The sequence below is a fragment of the Heterocephalus glaber genome, unplaced genomic scaffold, assembly GCF_053883595.1.
Source record: "Heterocephalus glaber isolate CG9 unplaced genomic scaffold, H.glaber_assembly_v1.0 deba00001444, whole genome shotgun sequence".
In the NCBI taxonomy this organism is placed as follows: Eukaryota; Metazoa; Chordata; class Mammalia; order Rodentia; family Bathyergidae; genus Heterocephalus; species Heterocephalus glaber.
Window position 1 is genome coordinate 29,474,992 of NW_028258297.1, and position 26,638 is coordinate 29,501,629.

The window sequence follows — 26,638 nt, forward strand, 5'->3', positions numbered from 1 at the left end:
GACCCAGGTTCTACCCAAGCAGGTGCCTGGGGAATCCCAGAGGGGAGACCAAGAAAACCAGGGGTGGACTCGGGGCTGGAGGTCAGCTGTAGCTCAAAGGGAGAGAGGCAGGAGCTCTGGTCCCAAGCCTGAAGCCCTAGGCCTCTGCTCCGCTGGTCTTCCTGCTTTTCTCACGGCCTTGGCCTTGAGTTGGGGATGGGTACAGCGAGTGAATGTGGGGCCGGTGTTGTAGAATTCGCCTGGGAGGAAGCTGCTCAGGCAGAGACGCCACCGATGCCCACCCCTGATGGGAGCTGCGGCTGGGAGTCTCACTGTGGAGGGACTGGGAACTAGGAATTGGGGCTTCTCTGTTGGGCCTCTCGGGGCCTCCCCAAAGCCAGAGGGCTGTAGTAAATTCTCTCCAGGGGCAGTTCTGTGAATGTGTCTGAATATTTGGGGACAGCCCCTGAGATCCGTGTTTCCAGGTCACCTTCACAGGGCCGCCTCGCCCATCTTCAAGGCATCGCTTTCCTCCTGTAGGTGGGCTCAGGCTCAGAGCGGGTTTCCTGCCGCCCAGGATCGGTGGCAGTGTCAGGGTGCCAGCTGGGGGACCTCAGGCAGAGACTGGAAGAGAACCTGCCGGACGGACGGTTGGTGGGGCTGAGGGTCAGGGTCCCAGGCAGGCAGAAAATGAGAACTGGGGCTCATGCTGGGGAAACTGCTGCATGTCAAGCCTGTATTTACCCTGTGAGACAGCCGCTTGTCTGTCCTGTCTCAAAAAACCCTCCAGAAGCCCTACAAGATAGGCTGTTTTCATTTGCAAATTGGAAATGGGCTCAAAGAGGTGGGATTATGTGTTTGAGCTCACCCAGCTAAAGAGTAGAGGATTCTGAGCTGGGACACATAAGTGTGACTCCCTAACCCCAGGTCTTCCCACTGCTTTTCCATCTGTGAAAGGCCGGCCCTGGGGTGACGGGAGTCGTCGCCGCCCCGCCCCTGCTGTTGGGGGGAGTGGTGGGATTGCTGGGCTGGCGGGGTGCACGGGCCTGGGAGGTGGGGCACGGCCTGCGGCCTCACCACAAAGCGTTAAAGGCCTCTCCCGCCTCCTCCCCGCCTCCTCCGCAGCTCTTCCTGTCTGGTGCAACACCCGCCTGCTGCTCTCCCTTCCCCTCCCAACCCTCTGCTCTCGCTTTAGTTTTCGGACTTGGTCTCCAGTTCTGGCCTCCGGGCTTTGGGGACCCCAGGCGGGGCGGTGACCTCCACCCCCACTCCCAGCGCTTGCTTCTCCCTCCAAGCCGAACCCGGGGCTCTGGGGACCTTCTGGTCAGACTCCGACCACTGCACCACAGCCGTCCCAGCCCCATGGGGGAGTGAGAGGCCCCCGCTGGCCGGACATGGGCCTCCCCACCGTGCCTGGCCCGCTGCTGCCACTGGTGAGAGGGGAGACTGCGCTGGTGGGGTGGCGCCCCGGGCAGGAGGGGGCCGACCCAGGAAGGGGAGACGCTCCTGCCTGGGGCCTGGCAGTCAGCTCTTCGGGTCACAGCAGCCCGGGAGGCAGAGGCCTGAGAGGGGGAGGAGAAAGTGGAAGGCTGGAACCGGCCTTGTGCAGGACCTTGGGGGCAGGTGGAGGCCTGCTGGGGTCCGGGCACAGGTCAGGGGTGGGGATTTGGCAGGTGGGGGAGAAGAGGAGCCTGAGAAGAGAGGTGGCTGGATTCGGGGCTGGGGGCATAGGCCGTCCAGGTGCTGATCCCGGGTCGGTCGGGTCGGGGCTGTGGGGCTGCGGGCTCTGCCTGGGCAGCCCCTGCAGGGCCTGGCTTGTGAAATGGGGAAACTAAGTCCAGGAGGGGACAAGCTGGGCAGCAGGTCTGGGGTGTGTGGGGCTATCTGGGAGTGGAATGGGAAGCAGCACAGGGCCAGGGAAGCCCGGTGGAGGGCCCCTCACTAAGGGCGCTGGCTTTGCCCCTCCGCCCCAGGCTGTTTCCAAAGGGCTGGCCTGGGTTGGACCGACCTGCCTAGGCCACTAGCCCCTCCTCCATCTGCCGGCCAGTGTCCATCATTTGGCTTCTTACTGCATAGTTCTCTTTGGGGAAGTTGGTAGCAGGTTGTTTTCGTCACTGGGAAATGCCCCCTCTCTGGCTCAGCTTGTTTTAAGGTGCTTGGCGTCCTCAGTGTGCTGGCCGCCAGACCCCCTCACTGGCTAGTGGGGGACTTGCTCCCCTGTGTGTGTGCGTGACCTCTCCCGGGTCGCTGCCCCTCTCCAGGCCGGGAACAGTGGCTGCCTTGCCTCCTTTTCTCTCCCACCATCCCTTCCTTTCCCGCTCCTGAGCCGCCCCCCGCCGCCATCTGTCTCTGCTCTGGTCCTACATTTCAGTGGCCCTGGGCAGCACCTGCCTGGCCAGTGGTCTTGCTCTGTCCTCCTCCCTCTTCCTGACCCCACCCACCTGTCCCTTTCCCAGGACTTCCTGCTCTCTTCCCCGCACTGCCAGCTGCGGGTCCTCTTAACTGTGCTCTCTGAGGTGAACCTCACTTGCCTCCCTCCCCGCAGAGCTGCACGGCTTATGTGACCCCTTCACACCTTAATTTCTTACCTCTAAAATGAGCATAGTGGTCAACACCTCCTGGTGAATTTAAGATTAAATAGATGGACACACGTGAAGTATGTATTCAATTTGTCAAGTGCCTGCTCTGCTAGACTGTTTCAGGTGGTGGGACATGGTGTGAGTGAAACTTCTCTCCTCTAGTTTAGGGTCTCTAGGGGAACAGGGGAAAGCAGGGAGAACACATGCAAAGCAACCGGAACCAACACTTGGCTTTTATAGCGATGTCCGTAGGGGTGTTTGCTGTACTTATTCTCTGGGAAACTGAGGAAATGAAGGTGGCTGGTGGGGCTGCTGGAGCTGGAGGTGCTAACACCCGAAGGGCAGTGTGGGTGTGGTGTGCGGGGCGGCGGGGAGGCCGGGACAGTGAACGCAGGACTGAGCATGGCTGAGTGTACAGCAGAGCTTCTGTACGATCTGATCCTTGACGGCTTAGGGTGAAAAACCAATCCAGAAACACTGGGGAGAAAGGACAGCCCGGGAACATGGGGAACGGAACAGGGGAGGGATGCGTCTGGTCCAGCGGCCTGTTTATGTCAGCAGGTCTCAGCCAAAGGGCAACCCTGCACAGTGCCTGGGCTCACGGTGGACGTCTCTGACCCGTCCAGGGCTGGGAATTATCCATCTCAGCAAACCCCGCACCTGGCTGGGGCCTGGCATGGAGGCTGTGACCTTAACTAGTAACCAAAAGAACAAGGGATTGGTCTGGTAGTGAGGGAGGGAAAGCCTCCGAGGAGAGTGGGTTTGGAGCTGACCTCTGACATCACTGCCTGGGGGAGTGGGAAGGAGGCGGAGGAGTTGGGAGGTTGGTTTAGGGGAAGTAGAGGAATGCAGATGGGGATTTTGTTGAGGAGGTGGGGACAGGAGCTGAACACCTTTGCTGGAGTGACCATTGTGAAGAACACTAAGAAGTGCATTTGGGAACCCCGGGGTGAGTGGGAAGAGTGAGAAAAGAATCTTGAGTGTGGATCCAGGTGCAAGCATTCCTTTCCTTTCCTTCCCCCTTTCCCTTTTCCGCTTCCCCTTCCTCTTCCCCCTTTCGTTTCCCTTCTCCTTTCCCCTTCCTCCACTCCCTTCCCTTGGCAGTCTCCTTCCCCTTCCTCTCCTGTCCCTCCCTCCTTTATTCCCCAAGCCCACTCTGCACCTGGACCTGGACCGGTGTCAGCACAGCAGTGGGAAATCTGGCGCCCACATGCAAGGAAGGAGCGCCCCAGGGCAATCTGTTTGAAGTCAGGCCCTGAAGACGAAAAGGACCCACACACAGCTGTGTGCAGGCTGCAACATGAGTGCAGATAAGAAAGTATGTAGGGTGCTGGCTGAGGCGCCTGTAATCCCAACTACCTGGGAGGCTGAGGCCAAAGATTTACTTGAGCCCAGGAGTTTAGGGCCAGCATGGGCACCACAGTTGGATCCTGTCTCAAAAAAGAAAAAAGAAAGTGTGTAGAGGGATTGGAACACGAAAGAGGAAGACAGTCACGGTAATAAACAATCCGGGTGTGGGGCAACCAAGGGACAGCGAGAGGACGGGGGATCCCAGAGGAAGGATGGCATGACACCTGACAGACAGGATGGCACAGGCTAGGGACAGGTCATGAGCTGTGGCGGAAGTCTTGGCACGGACGTCATGAAGTTGGAGATGAGACCTGTGTCTGCAGGAGATGAGCAAACTCGGTTCCTGGCATGCTTCGTGTTGAGGACTAGCCAGGTGGAAGTGCAGGTCCAGCAGGCTGGGGCAGAAGGCCTCAGCCTCCCCCTGCCTCCGCACTGTGCTCACTTGCCAGGGGTCCCCAAGGAGAGGGGCGTGTCCCCTGCTGCCCAGGTGTGGAGGGGCAGGGGCGGATACCCTGGAGAAAGCTGCATTCCTACGGGTGCTGCCTCCATCCACCTCCCTCCCGCAGGCTTCAGGGAAGGCAGGTTGTAAACTCATGTGTGTGTCCTTCCATTCTTCAGGCCTGGTTTGGGGAGCCAGGAGGGTAAGACCCGGTCTGACCAATACTCTCTCTGATGTCTTGTCTCACAGGGCTTGTGGTCTGTCGGGGAGATCCTATCTACTTATTGGAAAGACTCATATTAGGATAAGACCCCAAAGTAGACATGGTCAGGTTCCTCAACACCGACGCTGAGTGTCCAGAGTCCACGAGGCATCAGCCGAGGGGTTCTCGAGCAAAAGGGGGACTCCAGCAGGGCGCCTGCAGCAGTGGCTGGCTGTCTCGGGCTCCCCGGGGGTTGTGACATGCAATGGAACAAACATTTTAATTTAATGACACAATGCTGCGGGGGAGGGAAGAGCACAGCACAGCCAGTCTCCGAGGGAGGTGCGGGTCGGGTCGGGTTGGGGTCACACCACAGGGTCCACGGCTTCGCTGCTGCTGCCCCACTCAGCAGCCCCTACACAGGAAGTCACACCTCACCTCAGGCCTCCACAGGCCAGGGGGAAGCTGCAGGGAGTTGGAGAGGTGCTGGGCCACCCCCTCAACTGTCCTCCACAGCAGCCCCTGCTTCCCGCCCTTCCTCAGCGCCAGAGGAGAGGCCCTAGGCACTCTGCTCCGGCTCCTGGGCCACACCACGCGCACACGCTCGAACACGCTCGCACACGCTCGCACTGAGGGCCCTGGGACTGCGGGTGCGGAGGCCTGACCCGGAACCTGGGGCAGTGGGGGTCAGGAGAGTGCTACCCTGACTCCTGCTGCTCCCTCATTCCTGGAAGTGGAAGTCCAGACTCTGCAGTTCTTCCTGTGCCTCCAGTTGGTGGGGAGGAGTTATGGGGCCCCAGAACTGGCCCTGATCCCTAAGGACTGTCTTCGGAAGCCTCCAAACCGACGAAACTCCCCAGACCCAGGCCGGCTGTGGGAGTGTGGTGAACCCAGGGTGGGAGGGCAGCCTGCCTGTGCTTCTCGGGGGAGCGGGGAGCGCCAGGGGGCGAGTTCGAGAGCCCAGGGACAGGCAACGGTTTATCTTCCCAGAAGGAATGGGGAGGGGCCAAGCCTAAGGAAGGACGGGGTGGGCTGGGCGGAGCCGAGCATCCTGGAGGGGGCAGCTCCTGACCTGAGGGGAGGAAGCCAGGGGTAGAGGGAGACTTCCCTTGGGGATGGAACTGGAGAGGGGACATTTCCTGTAATCCGTGGGCCAAGTGGGACGGCGTCATTGCTTGGCTCCTTCAAGGGGGAAGGGGCAGAAAGGGGCTCTGAGTGGGGACGGGAGGGAGAGGGATCAGACAGGGTCCCACTTGCTGCTGGGCCCCCATTTGCTGCTGGGAGCTTTCTTCTGCTGACTCATGACCCTTGAGGAGCTGGGGAAGCTGCTAGTTCCCATCTTCTCCACTAGATCCCCTCCCTCTGGCCTGAGTCACTGGGGCGGAGCTGCTGGGAAAAGGTTTTCCCTTTCCCAGATCTGCCTTAACCCCCAAAGTTCTGGAGAAGGAGGGCCGCTGGTCTGTGGCCTGGGAAAGCCTCTCCCCAACTCCCTGTAGGGAGGCTCCCCCACCCCTCCACACGAGTGGCTACCCCAGGACTGGAGCTTTGCCGGCTCTGCCCCAGCCCCCTGGGTGGGATTCCAAGAGCTAAGGACCTTAGGGGGGCCAAGCTCTTCTTGGGGGAGAGGAACCACTTGTTCAGGATCCGGAAGCTCTTCTTATAACCAGCCCTTCCTGTCTCCCTGGAAGGCACTGCCCTGCTTCGAGGGCTGCTGCTTGGGTTTCTGTGAGAGGCGTGCCAGGTTTGTGAAGAGGCTCGGGCTTCCGGACCGTGCAGCTGCGGTAGGGGCTCCCGAGGAACGTAGGGGCTCCCGAGGAACGACAGGGTGCGACCTGCCTTCGGCTCACAGGCTGGAGCCGCTGCTCTCCTGGGCTGGGGTTTCTGTGATCGATAAGTCTGTTCCTCCCCAGGGTGTACTATTCTTGGAGGACACCTCTATTTTTACGTAAAGTGACTCATAGAAGAGAGGGAAAAAAACATCAAGACCCAGGAAGAAGCAGAAATGAAGCTGAGAGAGCAAAGTCTGAAAGCAGGAGCTAAATTCTGACAGCTGGCTTTTGTTTTCTTGAAACTGGAGCCAGAATCGGGAAAGCCCTTCAGCTTCCGGGGGTTTGGCCTGAGGCTATGCAGCCTGGGCTCGTTGCAAAGAGCGCGGGGCTCCCTGCCCTCAGCACCTGACCTGTCCCTCCTGTGACCCACAGGCCTTTGCCCTTGCCTGGCCTCCCAAACTTTGTAGACTCCTCCCCCATGACCCCCTCAATTTCTGCTCTGACTGCCCTTGTCTTGGCCAAGCTGGTGCATTTACCAGTGGGAGGAGGGGCAGGGTCCCCAGTAACATAACTGTACAAAGAAATTCTTCCTTCTGCTTCTACCCACTCCCCAGCAGTGGCGCCTGGGAACACCACTCACCTCCACCCCCATCTGATTTTTTCAAAATACTTTTTGGTGCTGTAACATAATCCAGGAAAGTTCATGGAACCTGACCGTTCACCTCCGAGAGTGGTCAGGACGCGAATGTGCTGGGAACCCCTGGCCAGCCTGAGAAATCCCATCCCCCATCTTCCGAAAGGGCCATCTTCAAAGTAGACCGCTAGTTTCCGATCCAAAACCATTCTCCGGACTGGGGGTGTAGCTCACGGTTGAGTGTGCGTTCAGCATGTGCCAGGGCCCTGGTACCATCCCCTGCACAGCGAGCAACAAAGAAGCATTCCTTGAAAATCTGCCTTGTACCCAGCACTAGGGGCTTCAGCAGCGGGCAGCGCTGAGTCAGGGCACAAGGCTGGCCCTGGGGCCTGCTGCCCTGCTACTTACCATCAGAAGATAAGCACTAGATCACTCGCTCAGGGCAGGGTCCTGAGCTGGGAGGTGTGGGGTTGCTGCCACCCAGCCCCCCTCCCTGCCTCTCTAGTGGGACTCTTTTTCCTCTGATCTCCCCCAGGTGCTCCTGGCTCTGCTGGTGGGGATACATTCATCAGGTGTCATTGGCCTGGTCCCTTCCTTTGGGGATCGGGAGAAGAGGGAGAGTCCGTGTCCCCAGGGAAAATACAGCCACCCTCAAAACAATTCCATCTGCTGCACCAAGTGCCACAAAGGTAGGAGAAGGTGGTGATGGCCCCTCCGTTATGGAGCCTGCGGTCTTCATTTGGTTATTCCGGATGTTCTAGGGTTGAGGTGCCTGCCCCAAGCCTCTCCCCTATCGCTCCCTTGTGCAGGGACTGGGGGGAAGTGGCCCTGCTGGTCTCCCCAGCACAAGGCTCTTTTCTTGGCTTCTCTGCGGCAGCCTAACCCTGCCTGTGCTGTTCACAGGGACCTACTTGCACAATGACTGCCTGGGCCCCGGGCTGGACACGGACTGCAGGGAGTGTGCAAGCGGCACCTTCACCTCCACTGAGAACCACTCCCCTGTGTGCCTCACCTGCTCCAGCTGTCGGAAAGGTCGGGCTCCTGGGGGCGGGCCTGGTCCAGGGGCTGGGGCTGCTGCAGCTGTCAGGCGATCTGCAAATTGGTGCTGGCCGTGCAGGCAGGACGTGTGTGCATGGGTGTGAGTGTGAGTTACACAGACAGACACACATGGCAAGGGGTCTCAAGGGGGATGCAGGGGCACAAGCCTGTCATCTCAGGTAGTCGGAGGCCGAGGCAGGAGGATTGTTGGTTCCAGGCCAGCCTTCGAAGTTTAGGGACTTAGAGACCCTATCTCAAGGTGAAAACTAAAAAGGGCTGGGATCTTCTCAGTGGGAGAAACGCTCTGGGCTCCATTCCCAGGACTGCTGGAAAGGGGAAGTAGAGTTAACATGGAAAAGCAGTGAAGCATGTCCCCTTTCTTCTCACCAGAACTGCTCCAGGTGGAGCTTTCTCCTTGCACAGTGGACCAGGACACTGTGTGTGGCTGCAGGAAGAACCAGTTCCGGAACTATTATGGGGAAACATATTTCCGGTGCACGGACTGCAGCCAGTGCCTCAATGGCACCGTGACGATCCGATGTGAGCACGGCCGGCCACGCCCACACCCTGTCCCCACCCCACCTGGGGCCAGCCCATCCCCCAGAAGGAAGGGGCCACCTTCTGTACCTTTCCTGAGGGGCAGCTCCTCCTGTCCTTCCTGCGCCCGCCCCGGGGTCTGCCCTGGCCACTGCACCCTGTCCCTCCACCGTCCTCTGGGCCTGGGGCGAAGAATGTGTCTCCTTTAGCTACGGCTTCTCCCTGCAGGCCAGGAGAGACAGAACACTGTGTGCCTCTGCCACACAGGCTTCTTTCTGAGAGGCAGCAAGTGTGTCTCTTGCAGCGAGTGAGTATCTGTCTGCCAGCTGCTGGCATGGGTGGGGGTATATGGGGTGCCCTGGGATGGAGTGGGGGCAGCTGAGAGCTAGTGACAAGGCAAGGGAGACCCCCAGAGTGCTCAGGCTCTTACTGACTGGCTGGGTGTGTGGTGGGGGCCCGTGACTATAACTCCAGCACTCTGGGAGGCTGAGGCATGAGGATTGCAAATTTGAGCCAGCCTGGGCAAAGTTAGCGATTTAATCCAGATCATCTCAAAAGTGAAAAAGGGCTTCGTGCAAAGGCCTTGGGCTTAACCTCGGGCTTAACCTCCAGTACTGAAAGATAAAAAACATTTTAAAATGATGCTAGGTAGTCCTTTCCTTCTCTCTTCCCCACAAAATGGCCCTTAAATCTTAAAATGCACTTGGGGATAGACGCTCAGCCCCAAGACTGGGAACCCTTCCAACTCAGGGCTTTGGGCCCTTGGGCAGTGAGTTCTGCTATTGTCTATTGACTCTAGGACTTACACCTTCCCAGTTGTGAATTCAGACTGTCTTACCATGGATGATATGTCAGGATTTAATTGGCATTGCTGTGCATGCATGTGTGTGTGCATACACGCATGTATGTGTGGTATGTAAAGTTCGGTGCTGCTTATTACTGATGCATCTTAGGATTGCTGAGTGTGTTCCCCTCCCTCCAGGGCCCTTGACTAGGCCTCCACAAAGCCTGTTCTTGCACACTTGCTTGCACAGAAGAAACCCAAGGGTTCTCAGGGGTGAACTGACCTAGGTTTAGACCCCAGGCTGGCTGCTTACTGGCTGGGTGACGTTGGCAAGTTATTAAGATCCCTGAGCCTTAACTCTCTTTACCTGTAAAGCAGTGAGGCTCAGGGTATAGCTCAGAGGTAGGGCATTGCCTAGCATGTGCGAAGGCCTGGCATAGATTCCCCAGCACTGAAACAAGTGTCTGACACAAAGCTATTTATTTTCTACCACTAAGCTTCATCTCTTCTTGAAAGAGCTCTTGCACCCATGTCATAAGCTTGTAAGATGACAAAAGTGCCTCTCCCTGCTTTTAGATTCTGGGGAGGACTTACACTCTCAAGTTCCTCTGTGCAGTTCTCATCACACTGTACTGCTCAGGGGTATTCCCAGGACAGAACGATGTGCTGGTTCTATAGAGGGGTTTCACATGCATATCTGACCCCCAAATCAGGTACTATAACTAGCAGTATCATTTGAGAAAAAGCCCTTTAACATCTTGTGTTAGCTTTCAGTTGCTCTGACAAAACCTGAATAATAAATTTATAAGGAGGAAAAACATTGATTTAGGTTCACAGTTTCCAAGGGTTCAGTCTGTGGTTGGCTGGCTGTGTTTTGGGGCCTGTGGTGAGGCAGCCCATCATGGGGGAATGCATAGTGGAACAAACCTGCTCACTTCATGAGAAGCAAAGAGAGGAAGAGGCCAGGGTCCTGATGTCTCATTAGAAAGCACACCCTAGTCACCTAATTTCCTTCCATGAGCCCTGCCTCCTAAAAGTTTTACCATCTCCCAGTAGCACCCCAGGCTGGGAACCAAGCCTGTATCACATGAGCCCTTCAAGGACATTCTAGACCCAAACCATAGCACCCTCTATGCCATAATCTCACCTGCAAAACAAGGATAAATAACTACTCAAAGACAGTGATCATTTCCTGAGCAGGTACTGTGTTAAGCCTAATTATGCTAGTCCTCAAGACTGGGGTGGGTATGATCCCTAGGCTTAGGGATGAAATGGCTTACTTGTGTCACACTGTCAGCCAGTGAATGGACTTGAATTTATACTCTGACTTGGACTGCTTTTTGTTTTGTTTTGTGGTGGTGCTGGGGGTTGAACCTAGGACCTTGTGAGTGCTAGGGAAGCACTCTACTACCAAGCTACACTCCAGCCCTGCAGCCTTGACCGCTTTTAACTTTTTCCAACACAGCCTTTTCAAAATCCCTTCTAATTCTAAAATTACATGATTCTGTGATTAACTATGTTTCTTTCTTCTGCATTTGTTCTCAAGAGGTCAAATTCTACTAGGTTAAGAGATAGCAAAACTGGGCTGGAGATTTAGCTCAGTGGTTCCAGCGCCTGCCTTGCAAGCGCAAGGTCCCAAGTTCAATCCCTGGTACCAAAAAAAAAAAAAAAAAAAAGATAGCAAAACTATTTTAAAACAAAGAATTTTCAACAGTCTCTCCGTGTGTTTTCTTTTGTGTTCCTCTAAGTGATGAGGCCTGTTCACCAGTGCTGTCTCCCCTTTCAGATGTAAGCAAGACTCGGAGTGCACGAAGTTGTGCCCACACCCTGTAGTTAGGCCCCCCCAGGACTCAGGTGAGGAGAAGTGACTGGAGCCCATGCCCACCTCCCCTCCCGTCATCCTCCCCTCCCCAACTCAGCAGATCTACTTGGTCTCCAGGTACCACAGTGCTGTTGCCCCTGGTGATCCTGTTAGGCCTTTGCCTTTTATCTTTGCTCTTCATCGTTTTAATGTGCCGCTATCCAAGGTGGAAGCCGAAGCTCTACTCTATTGGTGAGGAGAGACTGGGGGGGGCACGGGGTGCGTGGGGTGGAGGCTGGGTGGGAAAGAGGGAGGGGGCGTCTCCTGCAGGAGGCGGCCCCAGGGCTTGGGAGGTCACCTGCATCAGCAGTCCTAGTCCCTGGGGCCCCATAGGCACCGAGGCATGCCACCACAGTCCCCGCAGCCAGCCCCAGCACAGGGTGAGGGCCGAGAGGGGAAGTGAAATTTACGACACTTTGTTTCTTTTTTTCTCAGTTTGTGGGACATCAGCACCCGTGAAAGAGGTGAGAGGAAACCGAGGCTACCCCCAAACTTCCCTAACTGCTCCTTATCATCTCCTACCACCCAGACACTCACCCTGCACCACCCAGGGAGTGGGGGTGGGGGGTGGGGTGTCCCTCAATTCCATCTACCCCAACCCGTCTAGAATGAAGAGGACTTTTGGGCCTCCCTGCTACAGGCTGCCCCTTCTCTCTTTCAGGGCGAGCTGGAAGGAATTACGTCCACTAAGCCCCTCGCCCCGACCCCGGGTTTCAGCCCCACGGCCAGCTGCAGGCTGCCCCCCAGCTCTCCCTCCCCTCCGAGGGGCCCTGGGGACTTCAGGGACGTCGCTGCCCCACCCCTGGGGGCTGAGCCCATCTTCGCCCCGGGGCTCACGGCGGCGCCCGTCCCCAGGGCCGGCCATGGCCACAACGGGGAAGACGGCGCCGACAGCCAAGGAGGGCGCTGGCCGGCCGCAGGCCCCGAGCCCGCAACGCTGTACGCCGTGGTGGACGGCGTGCCTCCGTCCCGCTGGAAGGAGTTCATGCGACGCCTGGGGCTGGGCGAGCATGAGATCGAGCGGCTGGAGCTGCAGAACGGGCGCTGCCTGCGCGAGGCGCACTACAGCATGCTGGCAGCCTGGCGGCAGCGCACCCCGCCACACGAGGCCACGCTGGACCTGCTGGGCCGCGTGCTGTGCGACATGGACCTCCTGGGCTGCCTGGAGGACATCCGGGACACGCTGCGGGGGCGGGCATGCGAGGCCCTGCCCTCCAGTGGCCCTGCACCAATTGGGGCGCCTTCTCGGGGCCTCCGACTAAGCCTGACGCGCGATGCCCTGTGACCCTCCGCTCCCCTCCCCGCGAGGAAGACCTCGAGCGGCAGCCTCTTCCGTGGTGCTACCCTGGCGGAGACGCGGCCCAGGCTTTTCTCAGCGGCCTGACACCGCCTGGAGCCTGAGCTGTGCGGGGCCCGGGGTCTGCACAGGCTGAGTTCGGGCGGGAGCTGGCAGCAAGCCCAGGCCTCACGCCGGCCCGCGTGTGCTGGGCCCAGCGGGGCTGGGGACCCTGCGTGGCCCGGGCCTTGTCGCGTAGCTAAGCAATCTTTGTATCGGTCTCATCACACTAATGGAAGCGGCCTGGCCCTCCCCGGGAGGAGCCAGCCCAGCAGTGGGGCCGCGGCCCGGACTTCTGTGAACACTAAATTCGACATTAAACCTCTGCTTCCCGAGTGGTCGTCTGTGGGTGAAGCTGCGGCGGGCTCTTGTGCCCGGACCCAGGCTCTCCTCTCGCCCGCATCCCACTGGCAGAGCAGTCGTTTCTATACAGCTTTATGTGGGCTCCGGGTGTCTGATACAGAAATGTCCGGGCCTCGCGGAGCAGGCGCCGGGCCAGGCTTCTCAGGGGAAGTCCTCGAGGTAGCGTCCAGGGTGGGGTGGTGGCCTGTACTCTTGGGGAGACTTCCTCTGGGAGAAACGCTAGAGGTCCTCGGCTTTCCTCACGCCTCTCTGAAAGCAGAGGCAGGTGTCAGGTGGAGGTCAGGGGCAGGCAGGCTGCGCTGCAAGAGGCGCTTTCTTTAAAGGTCCGGGCTGTCCTCTGGGGCCCCTTGCACCCCTTCCCCCCACTTACGACACAGACAGGGGGGTGTCCAGCTGTATGATGTGGGGGCCGCGCATCCGCTGCAGCTGGGCGCGCGTCAGCTTCCGAGGCCTGCTGTCCCGGGGCTCGGGGGCTCCCTCTACCCTCTGGCCGGCCAGCTCCTCTCGGATCTCCCGAAGCATGTCCTCGGCCCGGAGCGGGTGGGGACGGGGGCTGCACCCCGGGCTCGGGGAGGGCGGCCCCTCGTCCTCCTCTGAGGACTCCCAGGAGCTCTCCCCGGCAGAGTCGGCGTGGGCCGGGGAGGCCCGCAGCTGGGCCCGGTGCAGGGTCTCCGCCACCACGTTCCGGGCCGAGCCCGCATCCTCCTCCTCAGACGAGGGGGGCGGGTCTCCCCTGGGAAGACTGTGCCCCCTTTGGACCCCTTCCGGCAGTTCGGGGGCACTTCGGCGTTGGGGAGCTTGGGGGTTGGGAGGCTGGGGTCGCAGAGGAACATCTCGGAGCTCCAGGGTGGAGAAGGTGAGCCGAGGGTCCCTCCGAAGAGCCTTGGGGCGCAGACGGCTCAGTGGGGAAGGGGAGCCCTTGAGCGAGCTTGCGATCAAAGTTCCGTAGCCAGAGTCTGAGGCATCATCTGGTACAGAGGGGGTGTCTTCGTCTGTGTCCTCCGTCACCACCAGGTGGGGGACGATGACGGTGAATTCGGGAGCCCTACAATGAAAAGCACGTGTTCAGACTCCGTCTCCGGGGTCATCTCATCTCACTGGCTGAGCTGTGGTCACTAAAAGCGCTTGGCTCCCCCAGGCCATTTTATCCACAGCACCTGGTCCGGGACCTGCGTAGGGCAGATCCCGGGTGGGGATAACTTGGGTTACCCTGGAAGGTGACGCAGGGTGCACCCCAGCGGGGGATTTCTCTTGTTCCCATACGCACGCTGCTACGCAGCTGTGTGACCCTGCGCGATCCTCTCGAACTCTGGAGATCTGGGCTTGCCACTGACCGAGCTCTGATGTTACTACCCAAATCCAGGCTTAGCTTCACTTGGGAGCCCCCCCTCCGGGATTCCCCCGTCCTGTTTCTGGTTCCTCAGACTGTGCCCACCCTGGGCTGGCTCCCCCTACAGGCTGTCCCACGCATCCCTTCTCCTACCCACTCTGCTCCAACCTGTAGGCTGCTGTCCTCTAGGCCAGTTCTGCCAAGGCTATGCTGCCACTTGTCAGCCTTTTGGGTCCCTGCCCTCTGCCTCCCTGCCCGTGGCCTCCCCCCTGGTGGCACAGGTGGGTCTTACCTCCCCTCGGCGCTGCTCTGGGAGCCTTCCAGGGAGGGTGTGGAGGGCCTGGTGCTGGGGCACTCCCGGTCCAAGTCCTGGTAGAGGGCCAGGAGCTCCCTCTTCTGTTGGACATACTCCTCTGCCTTCAGCTTCTGCAGGGTGGCCTGGGGAGGCAGGGCACCTTTGTCCTGAAGAGCTCTCCTTTACGGAGCACTTGTGTGCCTGGCACTGGGCTAAGGGCTTTGCATACATTATCTTGTTTAAACTTCACAACATCCCCATGAGGGTCAGGGCTCTGCTTACCCTATTCCACCACTGAGAAGTGGAGACTCGGTTAAATGCACTCTAAAAAAGCAGGGCGGTGCCAGGTTTGGTGGTGACAACCTCCAGAGCTGGTGCTCTGCATGTGGCCCTGCAGGATGCCCCTTCCTCCTGCACCATTCTCAGGCCCCTGGGTGAGCCCTTCAGGGCATCCTCCCTGGCTGTGGTGCTAGTAGTGTTAGTGCCCTCAGGGTACTGCCCTTGAGCACCCACTCCTGGCACCCAGGTGTCTGCCCTGCAGCTGGGAGGAGCAAGGGGCAGACGGTGGGCAGGGCAGGCTTTGTCTTAGGCTGAGGACGCCGCTCTCCTGCAGAGGTGTGAACAGCAAGAGCGTCCTAGGGGCTGGACCAGGACACATTGCACTGCCTGTCCCTTTCTCAGCATTTACGCAGGTGCAGTGGAATAACACAGGGTACCCGAGACCGGGTTCACAGGCAGGTCTCCACGTGCAGGTGGCGTCCCGTGACACCATCGCCCCTTGGGGTGAAAGCCTGCAGATTGGCCCACTTCACAGAGGAGAGAACTAGATTTGGAGAGATGTAGCAGCTTGCTCGAGGTCACACAGGGGAGAGCACAGCTGGACAGGGCCCTGCTCCAAGTCCTAGTACTGTGCCCCTCCCTCTTTCCCTCCCTCCTCCCCATCCATCCTTCTGTCCGTCCTTCCATCCTTCTTTCCTTCCTCGGGAGTGCTGGCCTTGCACACCTGGCTAACTGCACCACTCTTCAAGCTCTGAAGGGTGAAGGTTGCTGCAGGGAGGAGGCAGAGAACCCACGGAGAGGCTGCAGGGAAAGCTTGGCGAGAGAGAGGGTGGGCAGTGGTGGCTGCTGGGGGTGGTGCTGAGATCATTGCTCGCGGCTACAGCCATGCTGTTAAAATGCTGAAGTGCTTCCACGCGGTAAGGAAATGGCTGTGGCCTGAGCCTCCTGCCTGTCCCCAGGCCCCCTCCTACCATAATCTAGCAATAGAGGGATGACAAACACCCAGCACGGTGGGAGCACCCCCCATGTTGTCAGCCCCTGCAGTGCTCCATTCTGATTGGCTGATGCCCATGCCATAGTCCTTACGTGACTGATATTTCCCAGCTTGAGGTATATGAGCCAGCCGCTCCAGGGACCCTGGGTAGCAGGGCCAGGAAGAGGCACATGGGAGAAATGAACAGGCACACGGAAATGCATGTCAGATATTTCCAAGTCTCCTCTCCCTGGCTCTCAGTCACTCAGCCTGAACAGGGATGGTACCTGGGACCAGGAAGCCGGCACACCAGGGCCCGGCTCTGTGACCACGCCCTCTTCTCACTCTGTATGCCAGGCTCTGTGCCCCGCAGTGTGTGGGTGGGCTGCCCAGGATAGGGCTGTGGTGTGGAAGAAAGGAGCTGGAAGGAAGAAGAGCTTTCTGAAAGGACAACCGCAGCACTAACGTTGAAGAGGGAGGGCGGAGGCACCTTAGGCACCAGGGCAAGGGGCTGCCAGCACCCCTAAAGCTTCTCCAGCAGCCCTGGGAGGTAAGAGGAGAGACCTGGGGGCAGGACAGGAAAAGAACAGGAAACTGGTGGTTCCAGTTAGGATGTGATCCCCCCAACACAGCAGGCTCAGTGAGGGATGGCAGGCTCCCCCTTTATCCTGCAGATGGAGTGCCAGCTCTCCTGCAGGCTCAGGCGGCCCCAGTCACCTGCTGTCCCCACCACTGGACCTGGGCTGACACAGATCTCTGAGAACACCTGCTGACTTCCTGAGTGACAGAAGCTGATGTGTCCCCACCCTGGGAGCACCTCCTGATCCTTTCTTCTAAGGAGGACAAGGGTAGGCATTGGTGGAGCATCCATGAGGTGCAGGGACCTGTGCCAAGCCACTTATGTGATTGATTCTCCACCTATGCCACCGGGTAGTCGCCCTGGTCACTGTGGTTCTCAGATGAAGGCCGGGCCTACAGGTGAATAAATCCCCAGCAACACGTGCCCGAGCAAGGGGCATGGCAGCTGGCTGGACTCCGGCAGCACTGGTTCCTGCTCAGCCACCTTCCTCAGTCCGCCCTGCTGTTATTCTGGGCTGTCATCTCTGGGGCGTCTCTGTTTCTGTCTCAGTTCCCTTTCACTTCCCCAGCTGCTAAGTATGGGCATCTGGCAAGGTTGGTCCCTCGTCCCTGAGAAGCTCATTTTCTCTGGAAGTGTAAGCCACTTCTGCTAGGAGGAAGGACTGTGTGAGCCCTGGGGTGGCTGCGTGAAGGAGGCCAGTAGAGGTCCCCTGGGTCTCCCATTAACAGACTGGGGGTGCCTGAGGGAGGGTTCCCTAGGGACCTGCTGAGACAAGACAGCAAAATGCATTCCAGGCTTCTTTGCTTTGCTGAGGGAGACTCATGGGTCGGAAGTGAGTCCTCTGTCATCCTGGAGTGAGAACGATAGCAGGGTAGATTATTTGGAGTATAAACACCAGCAACCCTCAGGAGTTCTAAAGGTGAAGGCGGAGAGGTTGTCATGAGACTGAAAACCAAGCTGGTGAGGTGGTGCTTGCCTGTAGTTCCAGCACTCTGAAAGGCCAAGAGGCTGAAAGCCTGCCTTCCTGCCTTCTCCCTCCCTCCTTTTGTAATGGGGATTGAACTCAGGGCTTTCACACTAAGCTCCATCCCCAGTCCTTTATTATTATTTTATTTTTTTGAGACAGATTCTCGAAATGCAGTTCAAGCTGGCCTTGAATTCACTATGTAGCCCAGGGTGGCCTTAAACTTGCAGTAATCCTCCTGCCCCAGCCTCCTGAGTGCTGGGGTTACAAACATACACCATCACATCCAGCCCCCAGCCCTGTAAAAGGTTTCTTTTTTTTAAGACAGGGTCTTGCTAGGTCACTAAGTTGCCAAGGTGAGACTTGAACTTTCAATTCTCCTGCCTCAGCCTCCCAGAGTGCAGGGATTACAGGTGTGCAACACTGTGGCTGGGTTTATTTTTTAAATTTTGAGACAGAGTCTTGCTAAGTTGCTAAACTGTCCAGGTGGGAGCAGAACTTGTGTTCCTCCTGCCTCAGCCTCTCAAGTGCTCAGAGGACAGGAGTGTGCCACAGTGCCGAGCTTGAGCGTAGGTTTTTCTGCATTCAGCATGGGCTTTTAACCATATTTCCCTACATCTCACCCATTTCTTCCCTCTTCTTTAGCTCATTTCTTCAGACAAACACTGGTTCCACAGCACCCCTGCCTTGGAGAGTTCAGGGTGCCTCTCTAGCCCCCACGCAACTCATTGGATCCTCCTCCTCCCTCTCCTGCAGTTCTGGGTCGGCTGGAGGTTGTTGGCTGGAGGTTGGCCTCTCACCATTTGCCCAGGAAAACCCAGAGCTCCAGACACAGAGAGGCATGTGCTGCTCCCGGTAAACCCAGCCCCTAGGCCCCTCCCCGCAGGTCCTCCTTATCCTTGGAGGCAAACTGGACAGCCACTCCAGCAGGGGAGGGCCCGCTCTTCCCCAGCCCCACAAACAAACAAAGCCCACTGGAATCTCCTCCCTTGCCCACCTTCCTGCAGGGGGCAGACAGCAGCCCCAGGACCTGTGAAGGGTGACCCACTGGGGACGAGGGGCTCTGCACTGACCCCCAAGGGAAAGAGCTGGGCAGAAGCCCGCACGGACTCTGGATGGATTCTGTCTCATACCCATGTCTCAGGGAGGGAAACTTGTCACAGACAAACGGAGAAGAGGCTGCAGCGAGCTGCCCTAGGCCATGGGACACTGCAGCCTCGGGAAGCTGGGAGCAGCATGGACCCCTGCTGGAGTGGGGCAGGAAGCTCAGCTCTTCCAACATTAAGATCTTGAACTTCCGGCCTCCACAGCCATGAGAGAATTGGGTCTGGTTTTGTTTTGTGCTGTTTTTGGCAGTGCTGGGGATGAAGCTGAGGGCCTGGAGCATGCTAGGTAAGGGCTCTGTCACTGAGCCTGGTTCGCATTGCGTTAAACCACCACATTAGTGGAAACCAATGCAGCTTTATCGAGATCTCGCTTTTCTGGACTGCTTTTATCCCAGGCACCTGCCCATGTCCCTGCCTGCTCCACACCTCTGTGGGCTCCGTGTCATATATAGGACAAAGTTCAACCAGCTGAGTGCAGTGCTAAGCGCAGCCTGAAGTCCCCATGGCACCTACCTCCCGGCCTCTCTCTCGCTGTGTCCGCCCTTGGACTTTAAGCCCTGGCAGCACTAGGTCAGGGTTCTCTCCGCACGCACCTGTTTCCTAGTCTTGGCCTTGCATTCTGCTTCTCCATCCGGATGGCCCCACCCTCCTGCCTGGTCCCCACACGTCCTCCTAGCTCAGCCCCAGTCCTTCCTCAGCTCTGGGGTGAGGGCTTCGGCCTCCCCTCCCCACCCCCCGGAATGCACCTCGCCTTTCCTTGGGCTCCTCAGACATGGTTCTATCATCTCCACACCAGTTACTCTAACTGACTGCAGCTTGGGCCCCTGCAGGGCAGGAATGCTGTTATTCTCTCCTGGTTCTCTCACACCCAGCAAGGGCCCCGGCAGGGCCTGAGTGGCAGATGGGGTTTAGAAAGTAATTGCTTCAGGGTGTCAAAGAGCTCAGGGGCTGGAGCGGGCTCTGTTAGGGATGGTCTAGGCCCTGTCCCCTCCTGGGGTGCACCGGAGGGGCGGATGGTCCAGTCTGAACTTGCTTCTAGCCCAGCCTCTCCTGCTTTCTCCCTCTGTGGTCTCCTGAGCCCAGAGCCCTTGCCCATCCCTCCCGATGGCTGGCTTTCACAGACCTGGGCCTCCCATGTCTTCTTCAGCCACTGTGCACAATCCGTGGGACTGCGACAGTATGCAACGAACGCACTGGCGACACACTGGAATTCGGTGAGGCCGATGACCAGGAAGCTGTCTGGATGGAGGAGAAGGTTGGCTTTAATGGTCAGGACTCATCTGACCCCCGCCCTGGGCTTCCCAGCAGGAGAGACCTACTGGGGTCCCGCAGTGGCTGGCATACAAGCTTCTCCAGCATGACAGGGGGGCGGATGATCTTGGCTTTGTCTGCCTTTCGCGGGGGCTTGGTCACCAGGAGCACGTCAGAGAAGAGGAACAGGTACACATCCAGCTGCCGATGGGCCAGAGAGGAAAGAAATGGGTCAGCTGGAGTGTGGGAAGGGCTGTTGGGGGCCGGGCTTTCAGGAGGGCATGCGATGCGGAGGGACTTGGGCGGAGCCGGGAGTGCTAGGCCAGAAGGGAAGGGAGGCTGTTCGGTCCCAGCTCTCAATTTACAGTAGGAAGGGGGTGGGTTCAACGTCATACAAACAACTAGAACTGAGCCTGAACCATGTCCTCTTCCCAACACACACACACGCACATGCACGCACGCACGCACACGCACACGCACGGACGAACACTCACAGGTACGCATGCACTTCCCCGCGGACCGCTCCCGCTGACATCCCCGTCTTCTCACTCCCAGCAAGGCTGGCTTACCTTCCCATCTCGCCCCTCCTTCATTCGCACGGGTCCCTCCAGCAGCAGCTGCCTGGTGTGCTCCGGGGAGACGCCCAGCATGGGCGACATCAAGTCCAGGGTGGAGAACGGACGCAGGCTCTGAGGGACATGCAGGCGGGGGTGTCCACCCTCTTTCCACCCTTCCCACCTGGAGCCAGAGCCCAGTACCTCCTTTCGAACTGTCTAAACTCCATCCCCGGGCTTCACCACCAGAAGGAATGCTGGGCACCCTCTGCGGCACCCCGACGGGTGTGCTGACCTCCGCTCCTTCCCCACGTTCCCCAGAACTGGCATTTCTGAGCCCGCTTTTCTCCGTCCCTGCTAACCTTCTCCACCTCCTCACTGGGCGGCTCCAGCACCTCGTAGGGACCGATGCGTTGCGCTGCAGCCACCAGGCTGTCGTGCTCTTCGCCCTGGCGCACCTGCGCGTTGATGTGGAGCAGGAACGACTCCACAGCTGCAATCTGGTGGAGGAGGAGGGGCAGCTCAGCTCCGCACCTCCCACAGCCTCCGCCACAGCGGGCCATCCGAGAGCCCCTGAGCACCGATCCCCCTGGCCAGCTCCACCCCCACCTACCATGGTGCTCAGGGCCTCCTGGGCGCGAGCGTCCGGGCTCCTCTTCAGCACCGCCCGGAGTAGCAGCGGGTACTTGGTGACACGCTGGTGAGGCTTGATGAGCAGGTCGCCCAGTGTCTGCCGCCCCGAGCGCGTGTGTTGCTCACACCACTGCGGGGGCGGGGAGCTCAGGCGTCTGCGGGCCCTCGCTGCCCCCCACCCCGGGGACCCTGCGTACCACCCCGAACTGCCCAGGGCCTCTATTCCACCTGCACGAAGGCATGGAAGAGAGGGTTGGTGTCTTGCTGCTCCTGGGCATAAGCCATGGTCTGCTTCACTCTCAGGCAGTACTGGACGTAGGGCTGGAACCGCTGGCCAAACTGGGGGGACAGGTAAAGGGCCAGGGAAGAGGGTTGCAAATGCAGACTGTGGCTGCAGATCAAGGGAGCAGGATGGCACAGAGCCTCCCATGGCACGGCGTGTGCGGAAGCTGCTCCCCGGACTCCTCCCCCTAGGCTTGTACCACTGGCCAGGATCCCCCTCTTTATTCTGGGGAGTGCTGAGGCTGGGTGGACCCAGGCCGTCCTCGGAGCTCCTGCCCTCCCGTCCTGAGCCCGTCCCTGCACTTGCTCTCCCACCATCAATCATTCAGCCTGCCTGTTTTAGGACACGGAGCTCCTACTTCTGTGACCGCAGGTCCCCCGGAGCCTGCTCCTGCAGAAGGGGCACCAAGGCTCCCTGAGACTGTCCCCTCCCTCTCCACCCCACACCACCATCATCTGTGGAAGAAGGCTGGCCCTGCCTCTGGCTGTCGCTTTCACTCTCCTCCATGCTCCATACTCTGGGCCCCGGGCTCCCCTCCCTTAGGCCCCTGTCTTGGGCCCGGCTGTTGTTGATGGATTTCTAACCAAGGATATGTTTTTTTTTTTGGTACCGGAGATTGAACTCGGGTCCTTGAGCTTGCGCAGCAGGCGGTGAAACTACTGAGCTAAATCCCCGGCCCGACCAAGTATATGATTTTATAGTGGATGAGAGCGTAGGCGCCACCTGTCCCCGAGTCTTCATCTCACTGGAGCCTCCAGAGGACAGGTCAAACTCTCGGGATGGAGATGTTCGGGGTTAGACTTGAGCCCCATGGGCGAGGTCCCACTGGATCCCCCAGCCCTGCCCTTCCTGAGTGCCTGTCCTCAGGCTCACCGTCAGGAAGCCGTTCTGCAGTGTGATGGGGTCCAGAGGCTGGCCTGAGGCTCGAGTCTCCTCCAGGAATGGCAGTAGCACCTCCTCCCAAAAGCTCTGGTGGGCTCGGATGAGGCTGGGGACTTTTCCAAACAGGGTCTCAGCCGACACCTGCAGAGGCGGAGCTCAGCAGCAGGACTTTGCTGGGTCACCATCAGGGGGGACCAGCAGCCTGGACTGTAGGGTGGGCTTGCCAGAAAATGCAAGGGGGCTGTGGGCAGAATCCTGGGACACTGGGGGGCCTGGCGCAAATTGGGGGCAGGAGGGGCAGGGGGGTCCCAGAAAATGGGGTGGTGGGAATTCAGACTGGGCCTCTGAGGCCCCACTCACTTCTCTCAGCAGCCCCACCCGCTGCAGGTTCAGCAGACCAGCGGTCAGGAGCTAGAGGCAGGACAGAGATGATGGCTCGGCCCCGCCTGCTGGCTTCACTGGGGCCTGAGCCCTCCTGGGGCCCTGCCCTCCTCCCCAGGGACCTCCCTGCCCTTCACCAGGGAGAGCTGGGCTGGGGGTAGGGGAGGGAGTGGGGGGCCCAGCTCACATCAGTCATAATCTTGAGCTTCCTCACATAGGCTAGCTCAGTGGTCAGCAGCTCCCACAGGGCCTCCTGCTGGTGGCGGAGCCCCAGGCTCATCTCCTGGGGAGGACAGTGCGGGTTCACTCAGGGAAGGATGGCAACGGCAGGGACCATACAGGCCTCTGTACTCGTGTGGCCTTCCAGCCCTGGGCCAGTCCTGGGCCCACCTTGTGCCCGGGCACCAGCTCCCTCCAGGACTTCTCGATGTTCAGGCCACTGTCACCACCCTTGCCGATCTCCCAGTGGCGCCGGTCCTCGGGGGGCAGGCGGGGCATCCCGAACATGCTGAAGGTGCGAAGCCTCATCTCCAGCTCATGGGCCTTGGTGGCCTCCTGGGAGAGCCAGAAGGGGCCTGGCTAGCCACATCCTCAGCACCCGTACAATGTGGCTCTGGGAGGGCTGTGTGAGTGTGAGTGTGAGTGAGTGTGGGTGTGTCAGTGTGTGAAATAGCGCTGGCTTCAGAGCGGGGATGGGGTTACACTGGCTGGACTCCCCGGGGAATAGGTATTGCTGGAACCTAACTGGACAGGCACCTTGGGCTGCAGAAAGATCCCTGGCTCTTGGACAGGCCTGACTGGAGCTCCTGGAGCAGAAAGGGGCCTCCTGATTCAGAACAGAGTCAGACTCTTAGAAAGGCCTTCAAGTGGAGACCAGAAGGGGACTTGGGAAACATGGTCTCAGGTGACACTTTGACATTTGCCCATAAAACAGACATTTAAAATAAAATGTTTTAGACAGGGTCTTGCTATGTAGCCCAGGCTGGCCTTGAGCCCCTGGCAGTCCTCCTGCCTCAGCCTCCCAAGTGCTGGGATGATAGGCATAAGCCACCACACCCAGCAAAACAGACATTTTTATGAAGCAATGTGGTTTAAATTTTATAATTGCTTTCTGGTACTAAATAATTTCGGTGACATGTGTTCCTGACCCTCGGGAGGAGCCGTGGCTTGGGCATGTGGGGGGCACAGCTGGCTTGCACGTTGTGTGGTCATTGCCAAAAGCTGAAAGTTTAATATTAATGCTTTTCCCTTTAGAGTGCACCGGGATGTCTGGAGCACTGGGTACGATGCAAAGGCCAAGTGGAGTGGAGCCATAAGAGGCTCCCATCTGGGCCTCACTGGGCCTGCACCTGCAAGGCCATTGCAGCTGGGCTGTGGGGCCCGAGCACAGGGACCCTTACCTTAAGCTTGGGGGAGTGAGGTAGGCCGACCCCAAAATGCACTCCATGCCTTTTCTCAGGCTCTGGATCTCGCGACACAAAGGGGTGCAGGGCTTGGGGCTGGCCGGGACCCTTGGCAAAGGGGACATAGTGCTGGAAGCGGTGGTGACTGGGGTCCTGTGGGAGGAACAGGGAGCTCTGGGGGCACAGAAGGGCCTGAGAGGTGGAGGGGCCTGGCTTTGCTCAGACACCCCTCCCCTCACACACATGCAGGTCGGCAGGTTCACCAGTCCCTCAAACCAGTTTGGGGTGGCTCTGCGGCCCTGAGTCACAGCGGTGGCTCCTGCCAGGAAGGCCAGGGTGAGTTGTGCAGGCCGTGCCCAGCTGGCTCCCCAGAGGCCCGGGGCAGGGGCGGGAGTTCTCCAGAACAGTGGCACAGGCATGCACACACCCAGCTGGCTGTGCCTGGCCTCTGCCCACTTGCCCAATGCTCCCTGTTCCTCAGGCTTGCAGGGATCCTGCGAGGGGCCTGCTGCACTCGCTCGGAGTCTCTCACAGCCTCCCCTGCCCGTGGCCCACCCTCACAATGGGGACCAGAGCTCCTGCCTGAGTGACCCCCGGCTGGGAGTGGCTGCCCTTCCTTGTGGCAGCTGAGGCCACAGCCACAAGTCTCCTCCCAGGGCAGGCCCAGTCACATTCCTTCATCTGAATTACCCACACTTCCTAGTGTCCCATCCTGCCCTCTGCCTGGGAGGGTTCCCATATCCAAGGGCCAAATCTTCCTCCAGGAGGCCAGGGATACCCCATGCCAGGCAGAACTGTCCTCCAGGCTGGTGGAGGGAGCTCCAGTTTCCACACCCATTTCTCCCTTGGGCTGGAGGTGGGCCAGGCAGGTGGAGCTGGGGGTGGAGCCTCAACAAGCCCAGCCGCCCTTCCCTGCTGGGGATGCCCTAAACCTTTGCTCTTCCTCAGTCCTGCCAGGGAGGTGCATCTCAGGGAGCCCTCAGTCTCCCCAAATTAAGGTTGGGGCCTGGGAGGTGTGTTTGCTACAGCGCTGTGCCTCAGACCCATCTCCTGGCAGCCCCTGCGGCACCCGCTCGGTGGCCAGCTGCCCCCCGTCACTGCCTCTCCTGCCTGCACTATCTGGGACCTGGATAGGAAGTCCTGGGAGCCGCAGCTGGGGAAAGAGGAGGAGGAGGAGGGACAAGAACGGAGCTGCTGATAAACCTGTAAGGGGACAGGGACTTCAAAGCTGGTGTCCTCCCTCCCACCCCACCCAGGTCACCTTTGGGGCACGGCCTGAACTTACCACAGGGGAGTAGGGCTTGCCAGCAGCGCTCTGGGTGCAGGCCTGGTGCCAGCCCCCATAGGCCTTGATTCGGGAGGCCACAAGGCCTTGGAGAGGGCCCTCATCCGGAGGACCACAGGGCTGCATCCCTTCTCCCCTAGGTCATAGCTCCAGTGTTCGGAGAAGCGGGGTCCCCCGAGGCTGCAGAGAGACGGAATGGAAGGGACAGGCTATACCAGTGGGTGGCACAGCTGGAGACTAAGGGGTAGAAGACGGGGTGGAGGAGCCAAGGCTTGGTCACTTGCTGGGGGCACAGCTGCCTCCTCTACAGCTTGGGCATGTCCAGGCTCGGGGGGTTAGCAAGCCCCTCGGACACAGAACGTCCCCTTGTGTGCACGTACGGCCTCCCCTTCCGGGCCTCACAGGATGCTGTCTCCGAGGAGTAGTAGAGGGCAGGGTCACAGGTGAGTCCCTCCTGCTGAGGACAGGACCCCTTGCACCTAGATGCCTGCACACAGCTTGGGAGAAGCCCCTGGAGGACACAGGCTGGGCCCACTGGCCAGAGACGCCCGCCCTGCCATGGGTTCCTGTACAGCCTGCCAGCTAAGAATGGCGTTCTCATTTTTACAGTTGAAAACAAGTCAAAATAAAAATGACATTTTGGGAAAAGTTAAATTCATATGGCATTCAAATCCCAGGCCCCAAATAGTTGATTGGAACGCAGGCGCCTTTACTCATTCACTGTCCTGACTGCTGTCCTGCTGGTGGTGACAGACGGCGCCGAGGTCTACACTGACCCTCAGGCTCGGCACTGAACAGCCGCCTGTTACCTGGACTCTCCTGGCCACAGGTGAGGAAGCCAGGCGGGGACCCTAGAGACCGCCCAGGAGAGCTGTGGTCTGGGAACACCGGCCTCTCCGGACAGGTGGGGCCACCCCATACCTGGGCTGAACACCGGGCTCCAAGAAGCCAGGGCCGAGCGCAAGCCCCGCCCACCAGGTGGGCTCCAGAGCCTGTGCAGGTGGGGGTCCCACCGCCAGGGCCCGCACCGCCAGGGCCCCAAGTCCCTCCTCAGCCCCCCTTGCTTTCAGGCTTGTGCGCCGCCGAGGAGGAGATTCAGGGCTCTCCTGCCCCTCCCGGCCCCGCCCCGCCCCCGACCCCCGGGCCAGGATTCTGCCCCGCCCCGCGCCCGGGCTCCGCCTCACCTCCGCGCAGGTGTCCGGCGCCCGACGTCCTCCGGGGACCCCGTCGCGGCGGCGGCTTCGGCGATGCCAGCCCCGCTGCCCAGCCCGGGACTGGGACCGGAGGCCCGGGGACCCGGCCGGCGCCTGGCGGGGCGGGGCTGGCGGGGCGGCTGAGCGGGGCGGGACCCGGGTGGCACCGCCCCAGCCCGCGGGCACCGCTCGGTGACCGGGTCTGGGGACAGCGGAGAAGCCGGGGGAGCCGACTTCCCGCGCTCCTTCCCGCCTGGCGAGTAACGGGGACAAATGCGGCCCAGCCGCGGCAGGCAGGCCGGTGCCCACCGCCCTCTCCGGGCTTTCTCCATGCTGCTGCCCCGGCCTGGTTCGAACTTCGGGCCAGGAGGAGTG

The 26,638-nt window shown here is 59.6% G+C and overlaps 2 protein-coding genes across 5 annotated transcripts; one reads left to right on the forward strand and one right to left on the reverse strand.

Moving 5' to 3' along the window:
* Window positions 1-1,057: 1,057 nt before the first annotated feature.
* Window positions 1,058-12,843, forward strand: Tnfrsf1a (TNF receptor superfamily member 1A). Of its 2 annotated transcripts, none has more exons than XM_004869382.4 (9): window positions 1,058-1,412; window positions 7,488-7,641; window positions 7,856-7,984; window positions 8,381-8,530; window positions 8,756-8,834; window positions 11,098-11,165; window positions 11,251-11,364; window positions 11,608-11,636; window positions 11,834-12,843. In XM_004869382.4, the coding sequence occupies exons 1-9, from the start codon at window positions 1,374-1,376 to the stop codon at window positions 12,455-12,457; spliced, it is 1,386 nt and encodes a 461-aa protein (XP_004869439.1). In that variant the 5' UTR covers window positions 1,058-1,373; the 3' UTR covers window positions 12,458-12,843. The 2 variants fall into 2 exon arrangements, with proteins under 2 accessions (XP_004869439.1, XP_021103805.1); XM_021248146.2 differs by lacking the exon at window positions 1,058-1,412 and adding an exon at window positions 3,663-3,876.
* An 84-nt stretch (window positions 12,844-12,927) lies between these two features.
* On the reverse strand, window positions 12,928-26,402 carry Plekhg6 (pleckstrin homology and RhoGEF domain containing G6). Of its 3 annotated transcripts, XM_004869380.3 has the most exons (16): window positions 26,255-26,402; window positions 25,071-25,250; window positions 23,783-23,938; window positions 22,773-22,937; window positions 22,570-22,665; window positions 22,362-22,412; window positions 21,993-22,142; window positions 21,065-21,175; window positions 20,817-20,966; window positions 20,566-20,703; window positions 20,219-20,338; window positions 19,718-19,850; window positions 19,522-19,637; window positions 14,494-14,639; window positions 13,242-13,916; window positions 12,928-13,120 (listed from the first exon to the last, which is right to left on the reverse strand). In XM_004869380.3, the coding sequence occupies exons 2-16, from the start codon at window positions 25,194-25,196 to the stop codon at window positions 13,111-13,113; spliced, it is 2,343 nt and encodes a 780-aa protein (XP_004869437.1). In that variant the 5' UTR covers window positions 25,197-25,250; window positions 26,255-26,402; the 3' UTR covers window positions 12,928-13,110. The 3 variants fall into 3 exon arrangements, with proteins under 3 accessions (XP_004869437.1, XP_087070295.1, XP_021103802.1); XM_087214169.1 differs by lacking the exon at window positions 23,783-23,938; XM_021248143.2 differs by lacking the exon at window positions 22,773-22,937.
* Between the last annotated feature and the right edge of the window lie 236 nt (window positions 26,403-26,638).